The sequence below is a fragment of the Kogia breviceps genome, chromosome 3 (genome assembly GCF_026419965.1).
Source record: "Kogia breviceps isolate mKogBre1 chromosome 3, mKogBre1 haplotype 1, whole genome shotgun sequence".
In the NCBI taxonomy this organism is placed as follows: Eukaryota; Metazoa; Chordata; class Mammalia; order Artiodactyla; family Physeteridae; genus Kogia; species Kogia breviceps.
The window spans coordinates 169,989,170-170,001,413 of record NC_081312.1 but is presented as its reverse complement, the minus strand read 5'-3'; the positions used below and the strand labels follow the sequence as shown (position 1 = coordinate 170,001,413).

At 45.1% G+C, this 12,244-nt stretch overlaps 1 protein-coding gene across 2 annotated transcripts in view; it reads left to right on the top strand.

The window, feature by feature from the left end:
* CCNY (cyclin Y) overlaps nt 1-12,244 on the top strand; it is a 126,350-nt gene that overhangs the window by 85,586 nt on the left and 28,520 nt on the right. Inside the window, exon 2 of one of the 2 annotated variants that reach the window (XM_059056723.2) lies at nt 9,198-9,272. The exons of the other annotated variant lie outside the window; for it this stretch is intronic. Within the exon in view, the coding sequence (XP_058912706.1) occupies nt 9,198-9,272 (75 nt within the window). The remainder of the gene's footprint in view (nt 1-9,197; nt 9,273-12,244) is intronic. 2 annotated transcript variants of the gene reach the window in all.

Genomic DNA, 12,244 nt, shown 5'->3' with positions numbered 1-12,244 from the left:
ACTGCCCCTGGCAGAACACTTGTCACTGCCCCAGCCTGTCTGCTTCCCCCACCCCCAGACCTAAACACTGGGGGGCCGCAGGGACTTTCACATTGTATTTCTTGCACACATCGAGTTGATTCTCAATATAAAGATTTGTCAACTGTTGAATAAAGTAACAACGGGGACTCAGATGTCTCTACTAGTTTTCAGGGTGTCATTTTGGACACTTTTCAGTTGTCTGCAATAGCCAATTTGATCAATGTTGCCCATACTAGACCTGGTTATTTGCCTGATACTAAAATATCAGCGTTCCAAGTGGTGTTTTTTCCTGTTTCAGTGATAGCACTAATTCATGCCTCAGGAGGGGCTGGTTGCTAGGAGATTCTTTTTGAATTAATCTACATATGAGTTAATGGTTGGTCCTTGCCAGTTTTCTTTTCCTTTTTCTTTCCTTTTTAAAAAAGCTGAAAGGAGCTACTTCACTTGATCATTCTTTTATGTATTTCCATTATTCAGCTTGTTAATTATTGTTGAGCATTTGGACTTTGTACACAGGGTTCCTGTCCTCAGTTGGTACTGATTGGAGGGGATGAGGACCCCACTCAGCCTTTAGGTGGGGCCCCCGAATCCCACTGGCTTTACCCTGTACTGTGTCTGATCATCACAGGACCCAGTGGCCTGTCAGAGCATTACTGTTACCATCATCCTTATTTATTGAGACTCAGAAGTAACATGATTTGCTCAAGTGGCCAAGCAGAAACCAGAATTCAGTCTTCTAGTTTTCAACTGTACAATTTTTATCTTGTTCTCTGCTGGACTTTAAATACTGCAGCGTATGCAGATTTTAGGGTCTCTAGCCAGCTCTGTCACCGCAAGCTCTCTAGGGCCAGTCCTGCCATTTGGTGTGTCTCTTGACCCTTTGCTTGTGATGGATCGTTTCCTCTGTGTCTTGCCGTTTGGGATGGTGAGCCTGTCTTCAGAGGGCATCGTCTGGCGGGGTTCAGGGACACAGGCTTCTCCAGAGCGGTTTGCAGTTACTTCTGCCAGGCACCCAGGGATCTCACTGGCATGTGACCGGTTTGGTGTAAATTTCTTGTCACAGGGTTCCCTGCAGTACACGTGCGGAGTAGAGGGGAACTCCAGAACCATGTTAGAGACACAGACAGACCTGTGGTTACCAGTTACTGCGGTGCTGGGAGACATTTCCCCCACTGAGGCCCAGCTCCTTTTTCATCTGGGTTCATAGATAACTTTTTTTTTCTAATTCAGTTTTTGTTGTAATTGTAGCTCTTCGAGGGTTCCAGACATATATAAAAGCATCTTTTCTAGCTTGTATCCACTCTACTGGCTTATATCCTATCCTGCAGGACATTAAAACAAGGTGACTTCCAAATCAAGACATAGTAAGTAAAGAGGATAGAATTAGTAATTATACCAGGGTAATAGGTGTGAACCAAGACGTTGTGGCCACCTTGGTTGAAGCCGAAAGCCCAGCTCACAAAGCTGGGAAGCCCTTGTTCTGCTGGAAGACTCCAGTTCTCTTTTTGGTTAGCGCCTCCGGCCATTTCCCTAGCTACACGCTCCAGGCTTTTAAATGGATGTCTTATGTTTTATCTCACATTTCTAAGTGCTTGTAGTGTGAGAGCTTTTAGGTCATCTAGTCTGCTATATTGGTGGAACAATCTGTCTTTAGTTTTAAACGTTAGGATCTTTCTCTCCTTTGGTTCATGTTAACACAGAATATTTGAAAGAGACAGTGGAAAGACTGGAGAGAGGGTGAGGGAGGGAAAGAGGAAACATATGGGGAGAGAAAAAGAGTGAGTAGAAGAGAGACTGAGAGACAGGTTGGAAAGAGGGAGATGGAGAGACAGAGAGCACATGAATAGGAGTCAGATGTGTGTTCACAGAGAGGTGCACACAGGAGACGCATACGTCCCGTCCCGGCGCAGACCCAGGCTGGAGGCCCACCACACAGAGGGGTGCACCCCGGGACATGTACTCACGGATCAGCGTGGAGAGTGAGAATGGAAAATAACTCAATCTGAGTGTGTTAGAATAATCGTGAAGAATAAACGTGAAGTCAGGGGTGGGGGGGGTACAAAAGATGGCTTTGGAATTAACTGGAATTGCAGTAACAGCAGTTTGCTGCCACGGCACCAGCTACAGAAGTTATAAGTAGGGATGCTGATGCGGGCTCCTGGGTTTGGGGCTTGCCCCGTGGCAACTGCATGGAGCAAACCAGGGGGTCAAGCTCTGTATTTTGATCTCATTGGCCCTAACGAATGGAGATAATCACTGATTTTCAGGCAGTGGGTCAATAGTAACTAAAAAATAAAAATAAACCAGTCTCATTTAAAATGAACATTTATTTGTTTATAATGTTAAATAAATTTTAAATTATAATGTTAAATAAATTTATTTCACATTTATTTGCTTTATTTGTTGATTTTTCATCATTGCTTTGCAGACCCTAGTCACATTTAGCAATATGACTACTTAAAATTGAAATTAAAAGTTTGAGATTATGACCACGTCAAATATTTGTCTACAGATAGGAAACAGACCTGATGGAATCATTTTAAGATTTAGTTTGGGATTGTTAGCTGATCCGAATCTAAGTTGATTTTCTACCACCGAGTTACCAAAACTATTGAGGGATCACAGGATCCTTGAATCCTTTGGGCTCTACTCACTGATATTGTCGAGGCTGAAGTGAACAGCCCATCTTTTGGATGATTTGTTGGAACAGTGATCAACGTGGGGTTGGCAATGCGGAGAAAGGAGGTAGGAGGTAGGAGGTCTCTGATTTTGCAGGTTGTCTTTTTTTTAAAAAAATAAATTTATTTATTTTATTTTTGGCTGCGTTGGGTCTTCGTTGCTGCACGCGGGCTTTCTCTAGGTGAGGCGAGCAGGGGCTACTCTTCGTTGTGGTGTGCAGGCTTCTCATTGCGGTGGCTTCTCTTGTTGCAGAGCACGGGCTCTAGGCACGTGGGCTCAGTAGTTGTGGCGCACGGGCTTAGTTGCTCCGCGGCATGTGGGATCTTCCCGGACCAGGGCTCAAACCTGTGTCCCCTGCATTGGCAGATGGATTCTTAACCACTGCGCCACCAGGGAAGCCCCAGGTTGTCTTTTGTGTTTCCTCTTCTATCCAAAGTAGACCCAGCACAGTTTAGGCCTTGCTGTACTGTTCTGTTTTCCTTTTTCTAAATTTCCAAACCATCAGTGATGGATTATGACTCCCACTTATCTTAGGCATTATTTTATCACACGGATCTTTTATAGCATTGGTGCTGTTTTAGAAGCTGAGATGAACAATGGTGTGACATCTGTGGAAAGGACAGAAAAAACTACATTATGTGGCATGGGAGAATATAGTCATCCCTTGGTATTCATTGGGAATCGGTTCCAAAATCCGTGGATGCTCAAGTCCCTTATATAAAATGGCATAGTATTTGCATATAACCCACCACATCCTCCTGTATACTTTGTCATCTCTAGATTACTTATAATACCTAATACTATGTTGAATTTTATATAAATAATTGTAAATATGCAATATAAATGTTATACAAGGGCTTCCCTGGTGGCGCAGTGGTTGGGAGTCCGCCTGCCGATGCAGGGGACACGGGTTCGTGCCCCTGTCCGGGAGGATCCCACGTGCCGTGGAGCGGCTGGGCCCGTGAGCCATGGCCGCTGGGCCTGTGTGTCCGGAGCCTGTGCTCCTCAACGGGAGAGGCCACAACAGTGAGAGGCCCGTGTACCACCAAAAAAAAAAAAAAGTTATACAAGAAGTTGCCTATGTGTGGCAAATTCAAGTTTTGCTTTTTGGAACTTTCTGGAATTTTTCTTTCCAAATATTTTTGACCAAAGGTTGGTTGAACCCATGGGTGCAGACCCCGCGGGCATGGAGGGCTGACTGCATTGCTGAATTACACTAGGTTCCCAGCTGTTCGATTTATTTTCAGTTTTGAATAAAGGAATCCTATCATGCCTTTTACTTAGCTGAAACGTGGACTGAAAGCAGTGTGACTGAGTGTTTCTGTCATCACCTGATAGTCTGGCAGTAGACTCTTAGAATGTTCTGTTAGTATTTTAATTTGACATGTGTCTTAGTAATTATCATCAGCATAAAGAAGTCGTGGTTCCAAACTGCTTCCTAAGCATTAGGTTGAAGTCAACCCTAGGAATTCTGTCACATTTCCTGAAACTTTTAGCCTTTTCTTGCTGAAGTGCCCCCGCCTCAGAGGCTGGTTTATCTTGTCATGATGGATCATCTTGTCATTGTAAGAGGTAGGAGGACCTCTGTCACCAGCAGGGAATGCCGAAGATGTGAACGTCAGGACTCCTTAGGGAGCAGGGATTGGATGATGGAGGTTTAACACATCTTAACTGCCTCCAGGTTTGACTTGTGTCTTCAGCACTGAGCCAGATGCTGGGGTACACTGTTTTTCAGTACCCTAAAATTTTAATAGCATTGTTTATGGGGCTCCTATTTTGTGGCGCGAGTCCTACTTAATTGCTTTTTGTTGCATAACTGCTATTCTCATTCTCACAGCACTCCTCCAGGTAAGGTGTTACTTGCCTGCTTTATAGCTGAGGGAATGAAACCTGGAATAGGATGGCAGTTTGCCCGAGGCTATAGAGCCAGCAGGGATGAATTCACATCTAGATCTTCCACCTTATAAAATGTGTTACTTTTACTCCACCATTTGAGCCTCTCTTTGGGGAATGAATGATTCCTAGAACTCCAGGATTGTCTGCTTTCAGCTTTCTGGATGTGGGTTTTAGAAATTATAGAGTATTCTTGATGGTCTTCCATCCTTGTTGTTTTCTTTACTGGTACTTCTCACCTTCAGCTTAGAAGGATACTCTAGTAGATCAGGGAGTTGATCTGTTTTGTTCAATTCTGTATCTTCAGGATGTGGAACTCAGCAGTACCTGGTACCCAGAAGATGCTCAGTGATGGTTTGTTGAATGAGTGAGAAGTGTGGCAGGTTGGACTGGCCTTTACCACCCCCCAGTGGTGATAGTCGTGGTTTCTAATAGAATGCTCATTTACCCCTCCACAGTTCAATTATGAAGGCATCTCTGTGACAGAAGTAACATGTGATGCATTATGAAGGCATCTAAATACATATTTTGTCTTACCATTAACTGACTATAGCCCTTTGAAAATGAAGAATGCATTCTTACGACCATGAGATAGTTTGTGTGGAGAACCGGAAAGGTGAAGACACAGACATGGCTACCACCCCAGAGTAGTCTTTTGGTATCAGCAGGACTGAACACAGTACCTGGCGTAGAGTTCAATTTAACCAAATTCAACTGTATGGCCTTGCCAGGGGGGAAAAAAAAGCAGTGTAAAATTTTTGACTCTTAAGAGTCCATTGCTTTGTTGGAGCGCTTTTGCTTTAAGCACACTACTCTCTTTCTCTCAGGATTTGGTCAGAATCTTCTTTCCTCGTTGTTCACTAGCTGGTCCCGTGCACTAGTGGTGACTAAATTGTAAGTCATCCTGTAGGCTGCGCTGACCTTCCTACAGAGCTGTTGGCCCCCGTGTGTGTCACCACCCAGCTCATCTCGGGGTCTTTCTCGGGGATGGGGATTCACTCTTCAGTAAGGGCAGTGACCTCTGTTCATACGACACTGAAGTGGCACCCAGCCAAGTAAATACTTATTTGTTTGTTTGGTTTTGGCTGCGTTGGGTCTTCGTTGCTGTGTGCGGGCTTTCTCTCGTTGCGGAGAGCGGAGGCTTCTCTTGCTGCGGAGCGTGGGTTCTAGGCGTGTGGGCTTCAGTAGTTGTGGCGCACGGGCTTAGTTGCTCCGCGGCATGTGGGGTCTTCCCGGACCAGGGCTCACACACGTGTCCCCTGCATTGGCAGGCGGATTCCCAACCACTGCACCACCAGGGAAGTCCCAACCAAGTAAATATTTAGATTTTATAAGTTATTCCTCTTCTGGGCGGGTTAGCACTCAGGTACTTCAGGAGCTCGATGGGGGCAGATGAGAGCTGTGTGTGCTCTGGGAAGGCCTGTCTGGGGGAGAGCTGGGGCCCTGGGAGTCTCCAGGAGGGGCTTGGGGGGCAGAGGAGTACTTGACATGGTGGTGACTTCAGAATAGGTACTATACTGTCACAACTGACTGTAGCAGAGTGCTTGGCATTCTTCAGCAGGGGGGTTTATTTCATCCATAATCTCTAATTTAAAGCGTAATAGCCTGTGAATTTCTTCTTTTTAATTCTTGCAATTCAGAAGCATCCCTGAGCGAACGGGGAGCACCGCCTTCCTCGGATGTGCTCCAGTTTAGTTTGTTGTGCCCGATCCCTGACTCTGCAGCGTGGGGAATTATTTCTTCATGGCTAAAGTAGCGGTTTGTCATGACTTCAGAGTGTTAAGTTTGAGTGACACAGCAGGTTTATTTTGCTTGGCTTGTGAAAGGCTGCCTTTTCCCATTTTTGTCCCCCCCCCCCCCCCCCCCGCCCAGAGTTGGAGTTCCCTTGCCAAAGCACACACTGTGAATAACTTTCTGTATTTCTCTTCAAGGTCTGGGGCTGCTCCCTGTCTTAGGAAATGCCTGGCAGTTCCTTGTACCTTTGTTTGGTGCCATTTTGCATATTTAAGTCAGGCTAGGTAATCCGGCCTCTGTGGCTGGCCCTCCTTCACAGCAAGGGCGCCCTGAGCACTCTGTCCCTTCAGGCCTGGCCTGCATGAACTTGGGAACTTGGCCTGCTGGCTTACACCTGGGCTTAGGGTTTACTCTGCACGCCAGTTATGGAATATGAATCTGCTTAGGATTGGAGAAAATGCACATCAACTTGCTGTTAAATCCTTTTTTAAGTAATGTCCTGGCAGCTCTTGAGATGTTGCCCCCTAACAAGTGTAAACATTTGGACGTGCTTTCACATAAAATTTAACTGATGATCTGTTTCCCTCAGCAACAGTGCATTGCCCTGCGTCCAGAAACAAGTCCTTGATTTTTCTTTGTGGAAACTTCCTGGTTATCTCATCCAGGATCTAGATCCTAAAACTTAAATTCCAGGGAGAACTTGGAAGCCAGCTTTAGGGGCTTCTGGATTTCTCTCTGCATCAGCCTGTACTTCCCTCCTGTTTCAGGCTCCAGGCCTTTTGGGGCACTGGGGATCTGAGCAAGGTCTGGCCTAACAGGGACGGTGGGGAAACTCTGGACTTGCCACTGGAGACCACAGCTCCCAACCCTCATTCTGTTATCTCCCCGCTCGACACTTAGCTCTCTTGGCCTCACCCGCCTCATCTGTGACATCATGTCAAGCCCAGAGCTTGAAGGCTCCTCTGAACTCTTCCTGACTTGCTCTGTATCATTGAATGGGTAGAAATGATAACCTGGCCTGTCACCCATGCAGGAAACCACCCGGGACATAAGCGAATGTTCTGGTCAGGCTCCTCACAAAGACTCATTTTTACCAGAAATTTCTGGCCTAACTTTATCTAGTACAAACGGAAGCAAGTTTGAAAAATTAAGTGTTTCCTCTTTCTCCTTCCATCAAAATCCCTTAATGCCTTCAGCTGTGAAACCACTATATATAACTTTAATACTTGTTACAGAAGAAGGACCAGATAATTAAGATAGCGTTTGCGATTCAGGTGTTGCCTTCCTCAAGCCCCCAGCGGGAGGTGAGCATCTGTAGTGCAGAGCCATCGGCTGATGTACGAAGAGGCCTCACCTCAGAGGTCTGCCGAGGGGTCTCTGTGACAGGTGTTGCCCCCAGGATACATGTGGCCATCCTTGTTTTTTCTTTCCTTTTATCTTTGACTGGGTTAGCTATTAAACTAAGGATAGATACCATCTGGTTTTATTGGTGTTGATTAAGATTTCTTTGCAAATTTACTGAAATAATGGAACTCAAAATAGTTTTCATTCTGATGTTGGAAGCTGATTTGAAGACCATTCTGACTTTCCGATTTTAAAAAAAATAAATTTATTTATTTATTTTTGGCTGTGTTGGGTCTTCGTTGCTGCGCGTGGGCATTTCTCTAGTTGCGGCGAGCAGGGGCTACTCTTCATTGCGGTGCGTGGGCTTCTCATTGCGGTGGCTTCTCGTTGTGGAGCAGGGGCTCTAGGCACATGGGCTCAGTAGTCGTGGCTCGTGGGCTCTAGAGCGCAGACTTAGTAGTTGTGGCGCACGGACTTAGTTGCTCCACAGCATGTGGGACCTTCCCGGACCAGGGCTTGAACCCGTGTCCCCTGCATTGGTAGGCGGATTCTTAACCACCGTGCCACCAGGGAAGTCCCTCCATTATTTTTGATCTTCTCTCTTCCCTCCTCTAACTTTATTCGTTTGTTTTGCTTAACCATTCTTTCCCTGTGGAATCTTTTTTTTTTAATTGGAAGAACTCTTCTCTGATCGGATTCTAATTGTTTATACTGGACTGACAAGCCTGTAGCCCTTGGAGACTGTTCTAAGGCAGGATTACAGAGCCAGAGGGGGAAGAAGGGGTACGAAGTGAGGCAGAGGGTGAGGACGGGGCGCTGGGGGGCGCTCGGGTCTCAGGTCCTGCCAGTGGTGACCGCTGTGTTGGGGCCCGGTGTTGCCAATGATCTGATTTCTCAAGAGAAGTTGGAGACACAGACCTTCTTTTTTCCTTTGTGGTATGTGTTTGAAATGTAAAAATCATTATCTATTGGCTCAGATTTTTTACAAAGGAAAGAAAATGAATGAGTCAAACAAAACTTACCGTCCATGGCCCAGATTATGCCCACAGATGGCCAACTTGAGCTTTTGCTCTAAAGGATTAAGTTTTCAGGAAAGGACAGTCTTAATTAAGCAGAGTGTGTAGATGCCGATTTGGCTGAGGTATCACCTGTTGTCACTTTAACAGGGAAATATCACTCGCTTAACTGGGGGCTCAGATGAGTCAGTTGTAGCACATAACTCTCCTTAATTATGTGTTAGGACTTTGTCCTGCTATTCTGTAGTATCCTGGGTGCAGAGCAGACTTTTAAAAAGAAAATGGAGTTTTCGGCTAATAGATCTGCAGCCAAGTGTCTGATTTTCGTGTATGACTTTCTCAAGTTTCTAAATAGCAGTGTTCTCAGTTGAACCTAGAAGAAGCTGTTAGCACAGTAACTGTTGGTTTTTTCCAGAATCCTTGAATGTATTGGTCATTTAAGATTGAAAATCTTGACTCCCTTTAGTTATCAGATGGATATTCATTTATTTTCTTTTTCTTTCTTTAAAGATTTGAACATGGAATTCAATCCTTCAGACCATCCTCGGGCCAGCACAATATTCCTCAGTAAATCTCAGACGGATGGTAGGTTACTGATATATTTATGCTTCTTTCTTTTTTTCCTTTTTTTTTTTTTTTTTAAAGAAGACTTATGTTGGTAACTAGCCTGTCTTGATTTCCCACTAGATGTGATTCTCAGGATAAAAATAGAATCCCCTTTAGTGACCCCTAAGGATATTGTTTGGTGGTGGTTCCCTTGGGGTTTCTTTATTTTATAGTTATGCTTTTAGAATTTACTATTTGAAGCAACTGTCCTCATTTTGCCAATCAGCTGGATTAATTCTAAGTAGTTTCTACCCCAAGAGTCAGAGATTTTCCTTTAAAAATTGATCTTTGCATAAATTCTCTAAAGATCAGAAGTATTAGTATGTAAAAGAAGGCATAATATAACCCTAAATTAAAGCGCCATTGTCTCTGTTGTGTCATTTGAGAGCCGAATTGAGCCTGTACACTAGGGGTAGATGTTTTCTTTCTGTCAAACTCCTGCTAACCAGTTTGTTCTGTGGCATGGAATTTCTCCTGGGGAATTTTCCACTCTTTTCAGCCCTTGGCTTAATCTCACTGTAAAGGAGAGATAAAACACACTGTATGGTGAACACAGTCTCTCAGTAGGATTCCTGTAGAAAAGAGTAGCGGAAAGGGACTTCCCCTTCCCTGGTGGCACAGTGGTTAAGAATCCACCTGCCAGTGCAGGGGACACGGGTTCGATCCCTGGTCCGGGAAGATCCCACATGTCGTGGAGCAACTAAGCCCGTGCGCCACAACTGCTGAGCCCGTGTGCTTGGAGCCCGTGCTCTGCAACAAGAGAAGCCACTGCCAGGCGAAGCCTGAGCACCACAACTAGAGAAAGCCTTTGCACAGCAATGAAGACCCAAAGCAGCCAAAAATAAATAAAGGAAATAAATTTAAAAAAAAAAAGAGTAGTGGGAGGAATTTGTTAAATGATGATACAGTGATGAAGATGTTACATTACAGTGCTGGAGCCCTAGTGATTCTAGCCCTGACTCTTCTGGCAAATTGCTAAGCTCTAATTTCGACAGAGTCCTAAAATGACTAAAAAATAAACATTTAAGACAGTAAGTTCATTTATAAGAACTGATAACTCCTCAGTTATGGTTAGGTGACAACTTTGATGTAGTCTAATGCTGATATAATATTGGCGCTCTTTAATTAAGCAGACCACTGACTTGATTTGAGAGAATTTGGTGCATTTATTATAAAATGTTTCCAAGAGTGAGAATAAATCGTCATAGGTATCAAATACTTGTGAAATAAGTTTAGAACGTATTGGGTAAAAACAAAACAAGACACTTTTTCTTCACCTGATGAAGTGGGAGCCCATTGGGAGGGGTAGGGTATTGCCAGGCAGGAAAGTGGCGACGGGGTGAGGGTTTGGGACAATGAAACATGGGAATCAGAAGCAATTTTTTGCGCTGAATGTAGTGCTGTGAAAACAAGTTACACGACCGGCATACTTTCAGATTTGGTTCTTGCTTCCTGTGAATTTAGGGTACAGACCAACATCAGTCAGAAACTTTTCTACCTAGATTGGTGTGGAATGGCGTTAGAGCCTCTAAGTAGATGACACGTATCTTGGTTGCCACGGGGAGAGGGATGGCAGGATTCTCCGACCTAACAGCATCTCCAGGGGTGAGTCGGGGACTTGTAGCTTCCCCTTCATCTCTGCTCCACCTCTCGTCCCCTTCCTCTCCTGTCTGGATCGTCAGGGTATCAGTGACTCTGATCCTTCTGTTTTTTGCTTCAGTTTCTCAAATGCTGGCTCTTTCCTTTCAGTGTAAACCTGCTTGAGTCTCACAGGTTAGGAACAAGAAAAGGAAAAATAACTGATACCGTCTCCCACCTGCTGAGTGAATGCTCTGGGGCTGCCGCCTCCTCCTCTTTCCCTTTGCTTTCCCACTGGTCTTCTTCTCCCTCCCCCCATTCTGTGGTGTGACCGCTGAGGCTGCTGAGGACACGGCCTCCGGTGGCTCCCGCTCTCGTGTGGCACTTGCTCACACAGGCCAGATTGCTGAAGACAAGTCCAGCTAATGAACACTTGCTTTATAGGTGATGAAAAGAAATAGGTTTTTAAAAATAGGTAAATTTGGTAACTTCAAAGAGTTCATTCTTTGGTGAGTTGATCGCAGAGAACTGGCTATTTGGAAATGGGTCCTGAGAAACCCCCTGTTTCTTTAAGGTGCTTCTCAGACATCTTAATCAGCTTCTCCATTTATCCCTCTGATGTTAGTGTTTTCTACGGTTATGTGCTTTTACCCTCTTATCTTTTTGGCCTGCGTACAGTTCCTCGGGGCTTCCATGTCAACTAGAATGTCCAGCCAGATTTTGCTCTGCAGTATTCAAAATCCGTCTGTCCAGCTGGCTGCTGGACATCTTTACACTGAAGGCTATTGGTTCCTCTAACTCAGTGTGTCCCAAACAGAACTTAGTAACTGGGGCTCACCTCCTGCCTTTCCCTCTCCCCAAGCCAGAGAAGGCTCTTCCCTCTTCTGGTGCTGGCCTGCTGGCCGTGGTGCTGGAGCCGACCGTGCTCATTTCTTCCAGCTCCAGGATCAGTGACAGCAGGCCAGGAGTTCAAAACAGGCACGATGGCAGTGTTTACAGCATGGAACTTGGCAAATGCTACAAGTCAGGGCATTCTTCTTCTTTTATTTAAAAGGCATCTGTTTAACATTTATCAGCCACCATTGCATCCAGGTTAATCGACAGTGTATCAGTTTTTACCTCTTCAGTGTCTCCTTAATCTGACTACTCTTTCCCATGCCTGTTGCTGCCACCTCAGTCCGGACTCATAATTTCTCACTTAGATTCCTGCCGCAGCCTCTGGCCTGGCCTTTGACCTTTACCCTTCCCAGTCCTGTGTCTACGCTGCTGCTAGGTGAAGAGACTTTCTGTAAGTCAGATCTGATTACGTCACTTCCTTGCTAAAACTTTTTTGTGGTTCCCCAGTTGCCTTGGTGTTAAACTCCAAATGGCTT